Raw genomic sequence first — 20,944 nt, forward strand, 5'->3', positions numbered from 1 at the left:
TTAACGCCAATGACTGGTGTCCTTACAAGAAGAGGGAGGTTTAGACACACACGCAGGGAGGTATGTGAACTGTGGAGGTGGACGATGCAGGGGTGAGGCTGCAAACCAAGGGCTGCTGGCAGTCACCAGAAGCCAGGAGAGACACCTGGAACGGACTCTCCTTCTGAGGCTCCAGAAGGACCAACCCCGCCTGTGCCTTGATTTAGGACTTCCAGCCTGTGAACTCTGAGAGGATAAATATGACTAGTGGCCTGTTTGAGGCCACTAATTTTTCTTATAAGTCTAGTTGATTGAGTCTGTTGTGCTAGTTTCAGGTGTATAGCAAAGTGATTCAGTTATACATATATATATTCTTTTTCATCTTCTTTTCCATCATGGTTTACCCCAGGATATTGAATACAGTTCCCTGTGCTCTACAGTAGGACCTTGCTGTTTCTCCATCCTCTATATAATAGTTTGCATCTGCTAACCCCAAACTCCAAATCCATCCCTCCCCCACCTCCCCTCCCCCTTGGCAACCGCAAGTCTGATCTCTACGTCTGTGAGTCTGTTTCTGTTTCATGGATAAGTTCATTTGTGTCATATTTTCGATCCCACACATAAGTGATAGCATATGGTATTTGTCTTTCTCTGTCTGACTTACTTCACTTAGTATGATCATCTCTAGGTCCATCCATGTTTCTGCAAATGGCACTATTTCATTCATTTTTTTTCCCCACACGTGGGAACTAAGATCCCACATGTGCAGCATGTGGGGTCTTAGTTCCCCGACCAGGGATCGAACCCGCACCCCCTACAGTGAGAGCGCGGAATCTTAACCACTGGACCGCGAGGGAAGTCCCAATATTTCATTCTTTTTCACACAGGCCACCTAATCGGTAGTAATTTGTTGCGGCAGTCCTAGGAAACGAACACACTAATTAAAGGGAGACAATAGAAAAGACAGTTTCTCAAGTCACCCTTAGCCCCTGTTTGGCAACAAGCGTTCTTTCTGAAAGTCATGGTTCCCCACTGGCGGTGAGTAGGCAGGGAAAAGCCCGTGATGAATCAACCCCTGGCCTCACAGGAAGCTTGCTTTCCTGTCAACAAAGCACAGAGTGAAAAGCCGTCAACCCTGGGCCAGAGGGCTGTCTGCCTGGCCATTGTCACAAGGCTCCGATGGAGAGAATATTTTCATCCAAGGGAGGAAAAAGTAGCAGAGCCCACCCAACTGTATTTGCCTCTGGTCCCCGAGATGCCCTTTCCACTCAGGCTGAGAGCATGCAGGTGGGGACAGTTCATAAGAAGAATCCCGAGGCTCACAAATCTCAGTTTAAATAATGGGCCAGATATTTCCCCACAAACCCACTCGACACGAAAAGCAGAAGTTCTTAAGCACTTGGCAACCCAGTTCCCTCTGAGGATCTGTTAAATGCTCTGCATTGACTCTCAACCCTAGGGAGAAAAAAAAAATCTGACATGCAAAATTTGGGGTGACATTTCAAAGCACCCTGAACTCCTGAAGCCCATTTACTGATGAACAAATACTTCTGGATGGCCTACTAGGTGCCAGGCACCGTGCTAGGAATACAAGGGTGGAAGAAGAGACAAGGCATTTTTCTTCCTGAAGCCCAGAGCTAGAAGGGCAGTGTATAATTTCCTGTGGCTGCCATAACAAATTACCACCAACTGGGTGGCGTACAATGATAGAAGTGTATTCTCTCACAATTCAGGAGGCGAGAAGTCTGAAATCAAGACGGCAGCAGGGTTGGTTCCTTCCGGAGGCTCAGAGGGAGAGTCCGTTCCAGGCCTCCCTCCAGCTTCTGGTGGTGTCTTTGGCTTGTAGGCACATCACCCCATCCTCTGCCCCCATCTTCACGTCACCTTCCCTGCTGCATGTCCCTCTGTGTCCCCTACTCTTCTTACAAGGACACCGGTCGTTGGATTTAGGACCACTCTAAATCAAGTAGGATATCACAGAGGTCTTTAACTAATGACACTTGCAAGGACCCTATTTCCAAACAAGGTCACGTTCTGAGGCTCTGCGTAGACATGAATTTGGGGGTGACGCTATTGAACCCAACACAGGTGGTTAAGCAGTCACCATGGAGAGCAGCAAAGGTACACCTGAGGCATCCAAGAAAGGGTTCCTGAGGACCTCATGTGGAATTAGGAACCAGATGGTGAGTAGAAACTAAAACAGGAGTAGCGGAAGGTGCATCAAGAAGAACTAATCACTGTATGTATCAATGCAATAGATAACCAACAGGGACCTGCTGTACAGCACTGGGAACTCTGCTCAATATTCTGTAAGAACCTGTGCAGGAAAATAATCTGAAAAAGAATGGGTATATGTATAAATGAATCACTTTGCTGCACACCTGAAATTAACACCACATTGTAAATCAACTATACTCTAATATAAAATAAAAATTAAATTAAAAAAAAAAGAAGAAGAAGAAGAACTAATCACATAGGTGAGGCCCAAACAGAGGGAGGCAACAGCTGAAGAAGCCATCAGACAGGAGGGGCCGTGCAGAGGACCAGTGCAGAGGACCGGCCGGGCTTGTACACTGCTCTTCGGAGTTTGGATTTTATTCTTGGGGTCACCAAATGCCTTTGAAGGATTGGAAGCAGAGAAGTGTTTCTAGAAAGTTCACCTTGGCTGAGGTGAGGAGGATGGATTGGAGAGGGTGAGACCGGACGCAGGGACACCAAGGGTCCCTATCTCAGGGGAAAGCTCCCGGCTTAAGGATGCAAGTGGCTGAAACTCCAGAGACACCCCATGTGTTGTCCTAACCAGCCGGTTGGGATGATTCCCACGGAGCCAACAGGAGGGGTTTAACCCAGGCAGGTGGGATCTGAGGGGGCCAGTCAGATCAACGTCAGCCCAAGAAGAAAACCGATCTAAAATATTTGTAAAACTTCGGCCAGTTCAGATATCCACCTCCTCCCCTTTTGGGGTCCCTTAGCGTTAAGTGCGCCTTAAATGGACCAGTAAGTCCTGTCCGCTCACAGATAAGTAAGTCCTTTGGCCTTCATGCGCCCCACTGACTTTCAGTCACTCTTCAAGGGCACCTGCTCCCTTAAACCCCCAGGCTGGGGTCCACACCCTGCCCACAGGCTCCAAAAACTCCCGATGCAGCCTCTCGGACTAGATTGTAATCTCTACTTTCCTTTCAACCTGTCTCCACTACGAGAGCTTGAGGGTAAGGATTGTTATTTGTTCACCTTGGTGTTCCCAGCTCCTAATACACACACACACACACACACACACACACACACACTAAGCATTATCAGAATTCCCTGGCAGTTCAGCAGTTAGGATTCAGTGCTCTCACTGCCGGGGCCCCAGGTTCGATCCCTGGTCAGGGAACTAAGACCCCAACAAGCCGTGCAGCATGGCCAAAAAAAGAACAGTTATCGTATGGACAGATGGATGGATGGATGGACGGACTCCTTCATGATGCTGTACTGGCTTCAAACCAAATTCATCCATCCGTTAATTAAATCAACATGGACCCGTCAATTGCTCTTTAAGTGCTTTATGCGGCCCCCTCCCCCCAAAAGAGTCAGGATAAAATATCCAAAGAGATGCTGGCTTGACACCTCAGACTCACCTCATTCCTTCTGCAGCCATCTTATCAAGGTTGGCAGTGTCCTTCGTTTCTGCCCAGTTTGCTCCCAGGTCACCCCACCCCATGTCATCTGCCAAAATGATCACGAAATTCGGTTTCTGTTCTCTTGTTTCCCCACTGAAGCTAAAATCCACGAGAGGATAAAGACATCCCAGGAAACTCACCCCCACCAACAAAACCTTTAGGAAAGGCCAGGCCATGGCGATCAGGGGAGGTTTCCAACTGTGTGTGCAGTGACGCGGTGGTGGAGTTTCCAAGAAGATGCTGGTGGTGATGGTGGTGGTGGTGATGCCTACAGGGATGGTGGGTGCTACGGAAGTGAGGCCCGCGTCTGGAATCCTAATTCACGAGAGTCGGGAAACTCACAACCCTGAACTTGACTTTCTCCAGCGTAGCCCCGTAAGGTGACGGGTCGTGTGCAGCAATCAGACCTCAGTGTCAACAACTGCTCTTTGGCCACTTAGGAAATGACCCCTCTGTGCTCAGAGATGTGAGAGCCGGAGCACAAGCCTTGCATCTATTCGGGGCTCCAGCTGGCGAGTGCGGGATAAATTTTCACATCTGCAGAACACCTGGACGGTCTAGAAGCCACAGTCAGTCCCAGCCGAGTTTCTGAGTTCCAGATGGTTGAAGGCTTCATGTGTCTGTAAGGTTTCCTGAAAGAACAGAAATTGACGAGAAAACAGAGTTAAAACTGCGGGTGCAGCTGTGTTTTACTCAGTAGCTTAGGAAATAATCACTTTTCCACGCCGACAGATGTTTTCCTTCTTATTCAACTACTGAATGGGTTCATCGCTTTCTCCACCTGAGAAATAGTGATGCTAATATTTGCAATAGACCTATAATTACAGGGTTGGAAGCAACAGTAGAGATGATCTCTTGTAACCCGCTCACCGAACAGAGGAGCATATACCGAGGCCCCGTGCTCCGGGTGGAGGGGCAAAAGGACCAGCACCGCAGCACTCTGTGAAATCCCAGTGCACCCCACCTCCTACCTCACTGTGCTTCTCTGATTCACAAGAAATTCCCAAACTAAGTGCGACCTTGTCAAAACCCACAAGGATTCTAGAAGGAAGGGTGAGACCCTTATTACCTTATTACCAAGACATGATTCTTTCTAAGTCATGCTGTAAACTAGCATTTCTATATAAAATTCTTTTTTTTTTTCTTTTTGGCCGCACCTTAGTTCCCTGGCCAGGGATTGAACCTGGGACCTCGGCAGTGAGAGTGCTGAGTCCTAACCACTGGACCGCCAGGGAATTCCCCAATAAAGGAGCAGTCTGTTTTTGTTTTTGCTTTTTTGCCACACCGTGTGGCATGAGGGATCTTAGTACCTGTACCAGGGATTGAACACAGGCCCCCTGCAGTGGGAGCTCGGAGTCTTAACCACTGGACCACCAGGGAAGTCCCTCTATATAAAATTCTTGATAGAAATTAATTGGGAAGAAAAGGAAAGGAAAAAAAATCAGTTAATGGTAGAATCTAGGTGGACAGTCTAGGGAGCTCACTGTAGAACTCCTTCCATTTTGCTGTATGTTTGAAATGTTTCATAATAAAATGTTAGGAAAAAATGTCCAAAAAATGTTTAATGGAAATGTGTCCCTTTATATCTTGACAATGTAATTTTTAATAAGAAAATCTTAAGACATGCTCAACCAGTGCTTCTCACATTTAGATGTACATATAAATCAGCTGGAGATTTTATTAAAATGTAGATTCAGTAGGTGAGGCTGGGACCTGGGGTCTGTATTTCTAACGTAGCCTTTAGATTACATTTTGAGTAGCAAGATGCTTAGTTAAAAATATCCAGATTCTGGTCTGAGAAGAAAACTAACGTAACTGGAGGTGATTAACCTAACTGATACTTAACCTAACTAGAGACCTAACTAGAGATGATTCAGCTTCAATGGAAAAACACAAAACAATAAATCAGGCTGAGTTTTGAAAGACAGAAATGGAAGGTTATGCTTTCAACTGCAGGATGCAAATGGAAACACAGAATAAATAAAACCATATTACCCCTAGTTCACTTAAAAGCCCTAAACTGACTAGGATAGTAAGGAGACACAGAGTTGAAATTCTGGATCAGATTTTAAAACCTCCGTGGAACACCCAACCCGTTAAAGGAGAACCAAGTTATAATATATAAAGATGCGGGACTTCCCTGGTGGTACAGTGGTTAAGACTCCGCACTCTCAATGCAGGGGGCCCAGGTTCAATCCCCAGTCAGGGATCTAGATCCCACATGCATGCTGCAACTAAGAGTTTGCATGCCACAACTAAGGAGCCCGCCAGCCACAACTAAGGAGCCCACCAGCCACAACTAAGGAGCCCGCCTACCACAACTAAGACACAGCACAACCAAATAAATAAATAAACAAATGAACAGTTGCATTCTTCAAAAAATAACAGTAATACTAATATATAAAGGTGCTAGTAGGGCTGGGGTTATGACAGATGCCATTTCCAGTTGTGTATCCCTGCCCTTGAGGAAGGAATGCACAGCCGACCAAGCCGGCCAGCCAACCCAGATGGACGGGAGTGGTTGGAGGTATGTAAGTTCTGGAAGATCCAGATAAACTCAAAAGGATAAGCAGCTATGCACTTAATCAAAATAAAAGGAATTCCGAGTCAACAGTCATGGTCATCTGGAGGGCAATGAATCAATTTTTCAGCAACGCACATTCTTCTGTTTTCCAAAAGGAAAGTTATTATTTCAAACTCAATTAGATTCAACTGGTATTTGTTGATCTTGAGGCCCCAAAGACTTCTCCCTTTCTAGAAGAAAGAGGCTTTGCACAAGCAGGGTGCCTAACAAACACTTGTTGACCTGCCTTATTCTACTGGCTTCTGACCATGAGCAACAGTTGCAGGAAGCTTTTCTTCCTAAAGCTACTTAGCTTGGAACACTAGAGCGGCTTCATTCTTCACCCATAATCCATTTCAGAATGACCCAACACAAAACGCCCCAGGGGGGGAGAAAAAAACCACTTAAGAAGGAAGTTAAAATTAAGGTGGGAACATAAGTAAACAGATTGTTTTTCTTAAGAATTCTGTGGATAAAACATTCCTCTGAGGTTTTCAAAGAGAATCATTAATACTTAAAATTTTTATGGCATGGAAATAAGCTAATTTAGCCAGTACACCATTGCCCTAGCCTTCACGCCCACACCTCCAGGGAGACATTTAATCCTTTCCCCACTTATTGTTTTTAACTAAAGGGAAAAAGCAAGTCAGACATTCAAAGAATGGACTTCAAGCCACGGACCTTGATTAAGATCCAAGCTGACATTATGGAAAACAGTATGGAGGTTCCTCAAATTAAAAATAGACCAACCATATGATCCAGCAATCCCACTTCTGGGTATATATCCAAAGGAAATGAAATTAATATCTTGAAGAGCTACTGTCACCCCCATGTTTATTGTACCATTATTCACAATAGCCCAAGTACCCAGGAATGGGTGAATAGGTAAAGAAAATGTGTTGTGTACATTGTACACACATAATGGAATTATTGGGCCTTAAAAAAGAAGGAAATTCTTCTCCATTCATAACAACCTGGATGAACCTGGCGGATACTATGTGTGGTGAAACAAGCCAGGCACAGAAAGACAAATACCACATGATCTCACTTACTTGTGGAATCTAAAAAAGTAGAGCTCACAAAAGCAGAGAGGAGAGCGATGGTTGCCAGGGGCTGGCGGGTGGGGGAGATGGAAGGGAGTTTGTCAAAGTACAAACAACCAGTTACTAGAATCAATCGCTTCTGGGACTTCCCTGGTGGTCCAGTGGCTAAGACTCCGCTTCCAATGCAAGGGGCCCAGGTTCGATCCCTGGTCAGGGAACTAGATCCCACATGCCTGTCACAGCTAAGAGTTCGCGTGCCACAACTAAAGATCCCACATGCCACAAAACGAATATCTCACACGGGGCAACAAAGATCCCACGTGCCGCAACTAAGACCTGACACAGCCAAATAAATAAATAAATATTTTAAAAAAAGAATCAATCACTCTGGGGATATAATGTATAGCATGGTGACTGGATCTAATGTATAGCATGGTGACTAGAGTTCGTAAAACTGTATTACGTAGTTGAAATTTTGCAAAGGAAGTAGATCTTCAATGTTTCCACCACCAAAAAAATGTATAAGGTAACTATGTAAGGTGACGGATGTGTTAAATTAGCTTGACTGTGGTCATCATTTTATAATGTATATGTATATCAAAACAGCACGTTGTATATAATTTTTATTTGTCGATCCTACTTCAATAAAGCTGGGTCGTTGTGCTTTTTTTTTTTTTTTTTTAAAGATCCATGATCTTTTTTTTTTTTTTTTTTTTTTTTGCGGTATGCGGGCCTCTCACTGTTGTGGCCTCCCCCGTTGCGGAGCACAGGCTCCGGACGCGCAGGCTCCGGACGCGCAGGCTCAGCGGCCATGGCTCACGGGCCCAGCCGCTCCGCGGCATATGGGATCCTCCCAGACCGGGGCACGAACCCGTATCCCCTGCATCGGCAGGCGGACTCTCAACCACTTGCGCCACCAGGGAGGCCCCATGATCTTTTTTAAAGATCTTTTTTTAAAGACTATTGGCTCAGTGTCTTATGAGGTTACTTTCTCAAACTTTCTTTACACATCACACTCCCCATCTCAGAAGGGAGAGTGGGGACTTCCCTGGGGGTCCAGTGGTTAAGAATCTGCCTTCCAATGCAGGGGACACGGGTTCGATCCCTGGTCGGGGAACTAAGATCCCACAAGCCGCGGGGCAACTAGGCCCATGTGCCACAACTAGAGAGCCCACGTGCTGCAACTAAGACCCGACACAACCAAAGAAATAAAAGAAGGGAGAGTGGACACAGGCAAGGAGCACTCCTGGGGGCTTAGGAAGAAGGGGGAGCATTTGACAAATAAAGCCTTCACCTCTCCTTCCACTGGGCTGGAAGGTAATCAACCACCTTACTCAACACACCCCCCCAAGGAAGGTCCATCTGAGCTGACTGGGACAGGTGTTGCTGAGCACGAGCACCAACCCTGCCCGTGTCCTCAGGAACTCTGGTTGCCAATCAGCTTTGCGATGGTCTGTGCTCTTTTCCACGACCCCGCTGTAAAGCAAGGCCGCTGGGCCTGCTGACGTCTGGCCTCCCTTTGGGTTCCGGGCCTGCTCATGGGGAAGGGTACTCATCACGGAAACGACTCACAGGCGGGCTGTGGGCCTTGGAAAGGAGGAGCTGCCCTGAAGATGTGCTCTGCAGGCTGCACACCCGGGCCGGCTGCCCATCACCTGACCCTGGCTCCCCGTGGGCCCCCCCGTGGCCAAGCAGCCCGCAAGAGCGCCTTGCAAACAGCTGAAGCAACAAGACAGTCGGGCAGACCTTTCTGGCAGAGGGCTCTGTTGGTTTTCCAAAGACAAAGCTTCGGATGAGCTGAGGCCAAGAAAGACAAAGGCGCAGAGGGAGTGTGATCTCTGGTTGCAGAGTTCTGTGGTTTCACCCGCCCAGTCGGACCACGGTCACTGGGGGCGCTGGCTGCAGCCAGGAGTCACGCGGGGGTCCCAGGGCACCAGCTGCCCACGTCTGTCGGAAATGATCCGCCCCCTCCAACCCCGTGCCTTCAGTCATCCATCCAGCGAACGGGGACCGAGGCACAGGTCTTGATCTGGGCGCTGTGCGTTCAGCAGTGAATGACACACAGAACCCACTGCCCTCCTGCCACTTACCTGCTGGGGGGAGGAGGGGAAGACGTGGACCCAGGAAACGCATCAGGGAGAAAATCACCCCAGGAAGGGGACAGGGGAGAGCGAGCCAGTGAGCAGGTGCGAGTTAAGGAAGAAGGTCAGGGACCACCTCACTGAGAAGGGGATCTTTCTAGGTGGATCCAGGAGAGGAGGGGAGGAAGCTCGGCAGCTCCGGGAGGTTCAGTCGGGAAGGGACGCCGCGGGCAGAGAACCCAGCAGGGCGCAGGGCTGGGGCATGTGAGGGCAGCCGAGAAGCCGCAGGAGAAGCCTCGGAGTGAGGAAGGGCGAGGATTAGTGGGAATCGGGAGGAAGACAGCCTCTCCTGAGCCAGAGGATTCGAGCAAGAGCAGCAAGCTCTGACTTTCAACGTAACAGAATCCCTCTGGCTGCTCTACTGAGAGATTAGGAGTCCATTGCCGCAGTCCAGGTGAGTCCAGGTGAGCCCAGGTGAGTCCAGGTGAGAGATGGTGCTGGAGTGAGGCATGCCAAGTGCCCAGGGCGCAAAACTTAAGGAGGTGGCGCTCCAGCTCAGGTGCCCTCACCGTAAGCGCAGCCCTGATGGTGAGCACCTCCTTAAATTTCACCTCGCCCTCATCCAAACCCAAGGGCAGAGGAAAATCCAGTTACCTTGGTGGCCAATATCAGCTGGTCATTTAACATCTATGCGTAATAAACATCCTCAAGGCCCCTCCCCTTTGCCTCTAGACCCCAACATGTCAGTTTGGGGCTGGCCCAACTCGGAAAGATTTCTTAGAGCATATGTGCGGGGCCGCAGTTTTAGCTCAGCAGAGGATGGAAAGGAAATCTTTTTTCTGTCATCTTTTTTTCTTTTCATTTTATTGAGATATCTTTGACGTACAGCACCTGTGTAAGTCTAACGCATGCAGCATAATGACTTGACATACATATATTGTGAAATGATGACCACGGTAAATTTAATTACCATCCGTCATCTCATATAAATACAAGAAAGTGAGAGGCAGAGAGAGAGAGAGACAGAGAAGAAAAACAAATGCTTTTTTCCTGTAGTGAGAACTTTGAGAATCTACTCTCCTAACAACTTGCAAATACTCCACACGGCAGGTTCACTATAGTCATCCTGTTGTACGTTACATCCCCCAACTCATTTATCTTCTAACTGGAGCAAAAGAAGTCTTTGAATACCTCCATCCAAACTGGGAGAGCAATTCCACTTAGATAATTTAAAAAACAATTTTAAGCTTGAAGACCTATAGCCACACCCTGTTGGGAATATCAACCTCTGTGACCCCAGGGATGCCAGGAAACTCATCCACAGGAACAGATGACATCCTCCCTGGCTTTAGGCTGGAACCACTTGTTGGGACTGTCCCAGAAGGAAGCTGTGGCAGGAGCCAACTTGGGAGAGCAGAGGTGACATCACACCACACATCTAAAACTCAGTAGCCCTGCAGAAATTATATCTGGGTCCTTGAACACAGGTCAGAAAAACAGAGAGAGCAGATGGGTCTCTGAATAACATCCTTCCTACAAAACTCCATCCTCTACTTGAGAAGAAAAATCATGAGGGGTGGGATCCACTGAAAAGGGCTTACAGTCAATTACCTGAAATCCACTCCCTTAAGAGCCTGTTTGCCAAATGTTTAAGGACTTTTTACAAAGCGGTGTTTATTATTACTTATTAAACTTTTTGTTATGAAAGTTGTCAAAATACAGAAGTTGAGAAACTCACACATACCTCCCCAACATCTAGATTCAACAATTATCAACACAGGGCCAGTCTGGTTTTACCTGTCTCCCCTCCTACTTGTCTTTCCCTCATCCTCCACTTATACTGGATTATTTGGAAACAAATCTCAGATATCATGCAACTTCATCAACAAACATTTCTATGTAGCTCTCTAAATTATAAGAATTATTTTAAAACATAATCACAGGGACTTCCCTGGTGGTCCAGTGGGTAAGACTTTGCCTTCCAATGCAGGGGGTGCAGGTTCGACCCCTGGTCAGGGAGCTAAGATCCCATATGCCTCGCGACCAAAAACCAAGACATAAAGCAGAAGCAATATTGTAACAAATTCAATAAAGGCTTTAAAAAAATCAAAAATTAAAAAATAAAATAAAGTATAATTGCAATTCTAGTAAAGCCCCCTTTTTAAAAATAAACAGTCATTTGTTAGTATCATCAAAAATCCGATTGGGGCTTTTCTGGTGGCACAGTGGTTTAAGAATCTGCCTGTCAATGCAGGGGACAGGGGTTCGAGGCCTGGTCCGGGAAGATGCCACATGCCGCGGAGCAACTAAGCCCGTGCGCCACAACTACTGAGCCTGCGCCCTAGAGCCTGCAAGCCACAACTACTGAAGCCCGCGTGCCTAGAGCCCGTGCTCCGCCACAAGAGAAGCCACCACAAGGAGAAGCCCGTGCACCACAATGAAGAGTAGCCCCTGCTCACCGCAACTAGAGAAAGCCCGCGCACAGCAACAAAGACCCAACTCAGCCAAAAATAAATAAATAAATTTGTAAAAAAAGAAAAAGAAGACTGATCAGGGTTCATGTGTCAAAGCTTCATTTCTTCCTATGTCACTTTTGCATGAGAAGAGGGAAAAGTTTCTCTTAAATGCTACCTACTGTCTTTTCTATTTTTGCAGATTTATCCTTTCCCCAGATCTGCTGCACCTCTACAAAGAAATATGTTAGATTCCATTATGGACTGAATGCTGGTGTCCTTTCAAAATTCTTATGTTGGAGCCTTACCCCTCAGTAGGATAGTATTTGGAGATGGGCCTTTGGGAGATAATCAGGGTTAGAGGAGGTCATTGAGGGGGCAGCCCTCACGATGGGATTAGTGCTCTTATTTGAAGAGACAGGGGAGAGCTTTCTCTCTCTCTCTCTCTCTCTCTCTCTCTCTCTCTCTCTCTCTCTCAGATGGAGACACAGCAAGAAGGCAGCTGTGAGAAAGCCGGGAAGAGAGTCCTCCCCAAGAACCAAATCAGCCGGCATCTTGATCTTAGACTTCCCAGCCTCCAGAACTGTGAGAAACAAAGTTCTGCGTGTAAGCCCCCAGTCTGTGGTATTTTGCTATGGCAGCCCAAGCCTGCTAAGAGAGATTCGAGCTAAGTTTGGTTTTTTAAAAATAAATTTATTTATTTGTTTGTTTGTTTATGTTCGGCTGCGTTGGGTGTTCGTTGCTGTGCGTGGGCTTTCTCTAGTTGCGGCGAGCGGGGGCTACTCTTGGTTGCGGTGCGCGGGCTTCTCATTGTGGTGGCTTCTCTTGTTGCGGAGCACAGGCCCTAGGTGTGCGGGCTTCGGTAGTTGTGGCACACAGGCTCAGCAGTTGTGGCGCACGGGCTTAGTTGCTCCACTGCATATGGGATCTTCCGGGACCAGGGCTCGAACCTGTGTCCCTTGCACTGGTGGGCGGATTCTTAACCACTGCGCCACAGGGAAGTCCTTGAGCTAAGTTTTATCTGAGAACCTCTGAGGCTGAAGCAGGGGCAGAAGTAAGGATAAGACCAAAACTTGGGGGGGAAAAATGCTTAATTCAGGGAATTCCCTGGCAGTCCAGCGGTCCAGTGGTTAGGACTCTGTGCTCTCACTGCCATGGGCCAGGGTTCGATCCCTAGTTGGCGAACTAAGATCCCCCAAGCCATGCGGTCTGGCCAAAAAAAAAAAAAAGCTCAATTCAGTGAAGTAGTTACTTGGCAAATCTGCTTTTTGGAGAATTGGCTTTGGGGATGTGATGGCCTGTCTGCAGAAAAATATGTGTCCAGGATTCAGAAGAGTCATTTCCTAGCTGTGTGACTTTGGATAGGTTATGGAATTTCTCTGGGCCTCAGTTTCCCCACTTACCTGAAAAACAGAGCCATAGAAAAGTTCCTCTACCCCAAACCCAACATGAGGATGAAATAACCCCACAGGAGTGCCTGCTCCCAATAAGTGCTCAGAGATATGGACTATTATTCTCCCCTCTCTCAACTGGCTTGAGGATAAAGAGATAACAAACAGGGCTTCCCTGGTGGTGCAGTGGTTGAGAGTCTGCCTGCCGATGCAGGGCACACGGGTTCGTGCCCCGGTCCGGGAGGATCCCGCATGCCGTGGAGCGGCTGGGCCTGTGAGCCATGGCCGCTAAGCCTGCGTGTCCGGAGCCTGTGCTCCGCAACGGGGGAGGCCACAACAGTGCGAGGCCCGCGTACCGCAAAAAAAAAAAAAAAAAAAAAAAGAGAGATAACATGAGAATACTCTGAAAAAGTACCATGCAAAGCCAAAGCGTTACTACAATTAATATTAAACAAAACTATTCCGAGTATAGATGGTGAAACCAGACTCCCTCCAGCTATTGGCTGACTCTTTGTCATAACTGTCTGTCAGCATTCTTGGCTGTTGGATTCTGAACCCAGAAAAGGTAAAAGATACAAACACTATGGTTACAATAAGGCCAAAGGGAAAGTGAAGAGTCATCCTGATTTGCATGATTTTCAAAGCTCCAAACTGTAGTTCCTGGTCACACAATCCCATGGTTGTCGGTGCTGTTTTGGGAAAACCTGAGCTGGTCCTTCTGTCCCGGGCAGACTCTGGTGACACCTAGCATGGTCCTTGGAGTTCGCTGCCTACCAGCAAATCTGGTTTTGGACAACGTAACAGTACAAGGTCAAGATGTAGAGGGGCTGTGAGGGAAATCGTCCTTTGCTGATGATGCCAATTCACAGTGGGAATTACGTAATACCATTTGCAGCCACATGGATGGACCTAGAGATTGTCATACTGTGTGAAGCCAGACAGAGAGAGACAAATACCACATGATATCGCTTATATGTGAAATCTAAAAAAAAAAAAAAGAGTACAAATGAACTTACCTATAACACAGAAATAGAGTCACACATGTAGAAAACAAACTTATGGTTACCAGGGTAACAGGGGAAGGGATAAATTGGGAGATTGGGATTGACATATACACACTACTATATATAAAATAGATAACTAATAAGGACCTACTGTACAGCACAGGGAACTCTAGTCAGTACTCTGTAACGGCCTATATGGGAAAAGAATCTGAAAAAGAACAGATATATGTATATGTATAACAGATTCACTTTGCTGTACATCTGAAACTAACACAACATTGTAAATCAACTATACTCCCATAAAAATTTTTTTAAAAAGAAAGTGGGAATTACATTTTAATATCAGAAACATCCAAAAGGATTATCTGTCCACGACACTGAGCTAACTGCTCCAACAAGAAAACACCACAACTCTAAGATGTGAATTCCATGAGGGCAGGGATGTCTATGTGTTTCACACACTGCATAATCTGGTTACCCAACCCAGGAAGTGTTCAACCCATGTTTGCCAAATGAGTGCATCTGACCTGAACCACTACAGCCGACCCTCCGTTCCACCCTGAAAACTCAGCTTCATCTCATCACTTCCCTAAATTCAGATGACCTTTCTCAGTTCCCCTGCCTCTGAGATTCCCACTTGCAAAAGCGCCCTTGTTGAGATGCTGCTTTAGGTGACAATCACATATGTGTCTTCTATTCTAAACTAGAGAGTAAACACTTTGAGAGTACGGACCACATCCTCCGAGGTGTGGTTTTGTGGCCTGGGAAACTACTGCATTCGCCAGTGCGCATGAGTGGGCTGTATGAGCAGAGGCTGTCTGGATAGAGCAGCAATGGACGTGGGATGGAAGGACGGATGGATGTTCCCTGTACCCAGCCCCGCCCCGGAGCCCTACTAAGCATTTGAGCTCAACACAGAGGCCAGAGCCCTCCACCGGCCACAGCAGGGCAGGGTCCCTCCTTGCCTCAAACCCTAACACAGTCCTGGAGCATCCTTCTAGCTTCTTTGCCTCATCCCTCTAGCCACCTGGAAATGCATGGATGCACTGCTCTGACAGGGTTAAAATAGAAGCTCAACAGTGTGTACTGCTCCAGGGAGCAGCTGGACAGGCTGTGCATGTTTAGACAAGATGGGGAAAGCTAGCATCTCCCTTTAGGCAAGAAACGTAGCAGGAGAGCAGGTTTTCATTCTTTGGACTTTGAGGAACATGATGGGTGGGACTTCAACAATTATCCAAAGGAAGCCTGATTTGGTGGGGACAAAACCCAGTGGTCCCACACCCAGCACTTTCCAAAACTTCATGACTCACAACCGTGCCATAAGAGTCTAATATGACATGTATTTGTTCCTGAAAGCAATATGATTAAAATTACTTGGTTCCGAGAATTTTAATTTTTGTTTTGTTCTGTTTTTAGGATTTTTGCAACAGGCTTGAGATCATTTATAGAAGCCTCCTCAAGGCCATTGTTCTCTCATTTTTTTTCTTTATAAGCAGTGAGAAGGTGACAAAACTACAGGAGCAGTGAACAATGAAGACAAAAAAAGGACAAATATCAGTGTTAACATCCAAGTAAAGGTTACTCCAGAGTGAACGCAATGCACACAGTGATACATCACCACTGCCCAGAATGGTAACCAGGCTTGAGAGAATTCAGATCACCAGAGGCCCCTGGTACCCTGGGTGGCGAGGTGACCTCCCTGTCCCCAAATCCAGCATACTCTCCCCCGCCACCACCTTCCTCTCATTCTCTTCAACCTTCACCTCTCCGCCTTGCCAGTGCTTGCAAGAACTTTCCTACCCATTCTAGGCCCACCAAGCTCCATCTTCCTCAACGCCCCCAGCCTCTTACACAGGTTAATTCGGTTAACCTAGCAACACAGCACTAAGCTCCCCACACAACTACCCTCTGAGGGAGGTATTATTATTATCATCCCCTTTTCATGGATGAGCAGACTGAGGTAGAGAGAGGTTAATTCGCCCAAGGTGACACAGCTACCAGGGCAGACCTGGGATTCCAAGTCGGGCCTTGGAGTCCATGTTCACATGCATCTTAACATTTATAGCATCTTCCACCAAACCTCTCAATTACACAGCCCCCTCCCTTGTCTTTCACAGTCCACTATGGTGACTCTTGGGTTTGTTTTCTCTCTCCAGGGAGAACTTATCCGGGAGGGCAGGGAACCACATCTTTCTTGTCCTCATACTAATATGGATCCTCCTCATTGGCCTGCAAATGTTTCTGCTTGGATTATCCTCTATAAGAATCTGGAAAAACAAAAAACCTCTTCTGTATTAACTCAAGCTGCCATAGCAAAATACCATAGACTGGGTGGCTTCAACAATAGGAATGTATTTTCTCCTGGTTCTGGTGGCCAGAAGTCTGAGATCAGGGTGCTGGCATGGTCAGGTGCTAGTGAGGGCTCCCTTCCTGGCTTGTAGATGGCTGTCTTCTCACTGCACCTTCACATGGCCTTTCCTCAGTGTGTGCTCACAGAGAGAGACACAGAGAGACAGAGAGATTTCTCTCTCTTCCTCTTCTTATAAGGGCACAAATTCCATCATATGGGTCCCACCCTCATGACCTGTCTAACCCTAATTCCTCCCAAAGGCCCCATCTCCAGATACTGTCACATTGCGGGGGGGGGGGGGGGGAGCGGAGGGGGAGGGGCTTCAACATCTGAATGGTGAGGGGCACATTCAGCCCCTAAAACCCTCACACAGGGTTAAGTTACCTTCATTGCTTCATCACAATTCTAAATAGCTGCAAAAGTTATCTCTTCAATTGTATCCATAAATGTTGACTTTTATAACAAAACTATTAAACCACGCTTTTCAAAGTATCCAATGTCATATAAACACCAGAGGAATTGCAGGATCTTAGTTCCCCCACCAGGGATTGAATCCAGGCCCCAGCAGTGAAAGCGCCGAGTCCTAACCACTGGACCGTCAGGGAATTCCCTCCATCATTCATTCAAAAATTACTTGAGAAGAGTTCTCATTAGGTTGGAAATTTTCTATCATTTCTCTCTCTTTTTTTCAAAACTGTATTTCCATTCTATTTCAATATACTAGACCTTTATGTTCAGAAGTAGTGAATTACCTTACCCTGCTTTTCTGGAACACAGACTTTGTGTAGAAATTGAAATTTAATTGCTTATGCTTTGCTCCAAGTGTAGAAAAAAAAAAATCCCTTCTGGATCGAGCCACTATCATTACTACTGTAAGTAATTGTTTATAATCAAACAACATATATTATAAATTTTGACAAATTATTATTAAGCACAAGGTAACTTTCTTGGCAATGCATCTTTAACAAGATGCACTTGGGAGACGGGACATATTGACTTGAAGAAAGGAGCTTTCCCTGACATAATATTTTGATCTTCCCCCCAGAGGTGTTTACAGCTAGAGCAGGGCACCCTAGTGAGATCTTGGCTCTGGCTAAGCAAGAGAAGGCCCACCAGGCAGGAATAAAGGAACAGCGGGCCTGCCCCATGGTGGGTTCTCAGACAAATCAGCTTCAGGAAAGAGCTGATGTTCTGAAAAGTGATTCCCCCAAAACTGTGCCTCAGAACAGATCTTCCCCTTGGGAAATCTTCAAATTCTCCCCAAAACATGCATTTCTGTTTGAAGGGCCCTGCCTTCCCTCAAACCATCAAATGTCAGGGTTGGGGGAAATCCTGTAAACCTCAAGATAAACCCAGCACCTCCACCTCGAAAGTCAGGATTCCTAGAGGGAAAAGTCTGTGAAGTTCCATGCTGTCCGGAGAAGCAGACATTAAAGTTTTAAAGCGAGAGTTTGAGTTCATCGAATACTCATGGTAAGACAGGCACGTGGTGCAGAGACAGGGAAGGAAGAGAGTGGGCGGGTGGGCAGGCTGTCCAGGCCTCCCTACGAGCCCCTCCAGGGCTCCCCCTCTTCCTTGGCTGCTCTGAAGACCCAGCCCTTAAAAGCAGGCTTATACTTCCCTGAGCTCCAGACAAGATTCTTTTCAGTCTACTTACCCCAAGTTGAAGTTCTCACGGGCTGGTAAATGCAGGGAGCTTATTTGCAAGCCAGGGTCATATCTGCCTAGCAACCCAACATGAAGACTAGAAGGACTCCGAATGTCCACAGAGACCTGGCAGGCCAAGTCTGCACAAAGGAATCTGTTCTCATGTAAATGAGCCAAAACAGGAGGGCTAGAAAAGAGACGCAGTGGGGACAGCTCTCGGGAGCCAATGCACTTCCAGAGATGTTGTGGGACTTTCTAAAGGCATCATTATAGCCTTGCCCCCTGTAAACGAAGGGCACTAGGGGCTCTGCCGCCACTTGGGTTGCGACAGACACAACAGAAGAGGCTAAGAGGGGCGCTGAACCCTGAACTTAATTTCCTGATTTTTCTGGTTCTGTACTCCAGATTCTAAAGGTCCTTTTGTTCGTATTTAGAACTAAACAGAGTTAGTTTTGTTTTTCTTTTTTTTGGCGGGGGGGAAGGTAATTGATTAGCATGGTAATGCAGTGCCTTCCCTCCTTTGCTTTCCCTGGAAGAGACAGAAAAAGAGGGGTTTTCACTAGGATTCAGGGAACAAGGTGAAGCCAGCCTCTAATCATGGTGGGCAAATGTCACTGGTTTGTGGCTGGAAAGACTGGACAGAGGTTGGGTTTCCAGATACCTTGCTGTTATCCGAACGCAGGTGGTAAATGTCATACTTGGAAGAGCTCTCAGTTGCAAAAAGAGCCAGTGTGTCTAAACCTTGGGGAAAATCCCTTCCGTGCTCTGTGCCTCAACTTTTCTCATCTGTAAAATGGAGATGAGTGTCAACTGTAGAAAGTTGCTGATGGGCTTAAAATTAGATCACATGAACCGCACCTAATACAGGGAACAAAGCAAAAATGCAAAAAAAGAATACTAATAGGTATAATTAATAAAATAGCATTACATTTTTATTGTTATATTATCATTAGTCATGCTTCTCCAACAGCTAGTCATCTCACCTGGTCACACACTCAGATGTGACTTTCCCAAACGTTCATTCACCCCTAGAGCTTTCTGCATTATTTGTCTAATTTTTGAAACCAAGAAGCTGAAGCACCAAGATCTTTGGTGACTCGCTTGGAGTCACTCAGCTATAGTTAATGAGCTGCACCCCTAGGTTCCTAAGCAGGTCTCAGTACAGTATGTGCTGTGTCATGTTAAATATGACATTTCCACACTCAGAGCAGGGACAGGTCCCAAGGCACTGTAAGATCCTAAACATCGAAGATTATATTTCCAGGCATTCCTATTTTAGCATCAAGTGCTTTCATGCCGGTCGTTAAAGTCACATTCTAAATTTCATAACGTGTGGAGTCCTGGAAGAACAGCTCGAAAAACGACCACGTGCAGGATGTGTGCTGCAGTCAGCTGTTGGACTTGGAAAGCCACAAACAGCAGTAACAATAAGAGCTACTGGCTAGTGAGGGCGTAGCATACATAACGCCAGTCGCTGTGATCTGTCCTTCACCGGCATCATCAATTAAATCCTTTGATTCTGGGAATATCATGATTGTCCCCATTTTGGAGATTTGGAAGTTCATGCTCCAGGAAGTTAGGCTACTCGGGCAAGGTTGCAAAGCTCATCAGTGGCCCCCGGCTGTACTGTCCCGGTCGTAAGCAGGCTCTCTGCGCCCACACACCTGCTCCCCTAACCCACGCCGGAGCTTGTTAACAGCACAAAATGGCACTTAACCCAGTAGACCCGATGCCAAAATCACGGGAGAAATCAGGCAGCGACCGCAAAGGGTTTTTTATTACGATTCAGACCGCCGACTCCTCCCGGTGGAGACCCTCCGTACACGCACCCCCAAAGTAGGCTCTCCCGAGTTTCTCACATCAGAAGCACATTCTCCGAACCCAATGCAGGGAGCGGCTGGCGCCAGAGTCGGCAGGGGGACGCGGAGAATAAGGCATTCTGCTTCCGAGCAGTTCTCAAAGAGGCCCTGGGAACGTGAGGTGGACACCAGGCGGCCGAGTCTGTGCCCCCGCGGGCTCCGAAACGCCTGGGACCCGACACACGGCTTTGTCCCCCGTGACGAGCTCCTTACTGAGGTTCCCGAGCATCATCTGCTGAGCCCCCTGTGACCCTGGGGTCCGGGACACTCCGGGATGAGGGGCACGCACCCCCTCGACGTCCGGGTCCCTCGCCCACCGGAGCTCCCCGCGAGTTCTGCGGCCTGGCACCTGTGTGGACGTCGCCTCCCGCTTGGCGGGGAGGATGCGCGCGCGCCCCGGGCCGGGGATGCTGACTCAGCCCGGCTGCTCGCCCACATCCCTCGCGCGCAACGCGATGCTGTCGCTTCTGCAGCAAAGGGGGTAAAGCAAAGCGCCCCTGGCAGCCGGCCGCGAGCTTCCTGGGGCCCGCACACACACCCCCCGCGAAGGGGAACCGCTGGAGTGCGCGAGTTGACGAAATCGGGGAAAGCGGGCACGAGAGGAGGAACTCGGGGTCCGCGGCGCCGCGCGCGCAGCTCACACCCGAACTGGAAGGAACCTGTTCTGCCCGGGGCGGGCGCGGAGCCGCCGCAGCCGGGAGCCCAAGCCCTCCGGGCGCGGGCGGGGCCGGCGGGAAAGGAGGCGGCCCGGGGACCCCGCACGTCCGGCCGGACGTGTCCGCAGAGTGGGTGCCGGCGCGTCCCGCTTACAGTGCGGGCGAGCGCCGGGGTCCGGTCGGGCCAGGCGCGCCAGGATGCGCGGGGCCGGGGCGGCCCCGCGGGACCCCACGGCCGGTCTGGGGTCTGGCACGG

At 48.0% G+C, this 20,944-nt stretch overlaps 1 protein-coding gene and 1 non-coding gene across 10 annotated transcripts in view; both read right to left on the reverse strand.

Moving 5' to 3' along the window:
* The window catches only part of ARSG (arylsulfatase G), a 122,534-nt gene that overhangs the window by 69,999 nt on the left and 31,591 nt on the right, over window positions 1–20,944 (reverse strand). For 8 of the 9 annotated variants that reach the window (XM_060080862.1, XM_060080861.1, XM_060080859.1 and 5 more), the window contains exon 2: window positions 3,600–4,273. In XM_060080862.1, the coding sequence (XP_059936845.1) occupies window positions 3,600–3,817 (218 nt within the window). In that variant the 5' untranslated portion in view covers window positions 3,818–4,273. Of the gene's footprint in view, window positions 1–3,599; window positions 4,274–20,245; window positions 20,753–20,944 lie in introns of those variants that run through there. The other variant, XM_060080856.1, reaches the window with a different exon arrangement.
* Window positions 4,804–4,876, reverse strand: TRNAE-CUC (transfer RNA glutamic acid (anticodon CUC)). Its single transcript has one exon. It is a non-coding gene; the product is annotated as a tRNA-Glu (tRNA).

Source organism: Mesoplodon densirostris, chromosome 18, assembly GCF_025265405.1.
Source record: "Mesoplodon densirostris isolate mMesDen1 chromosome 18, mMesDen1 primary haplotype, whole genome shotgun sequence".
In the NCBI taxonomy this organism is placed as follows: domain Eukaryota; kingdom Metazoa; phylum Chordata; class Mammalia; order Artiodactyla; family Ziphiidae; genus Mesoplodon; species Mesoplodon densirostris.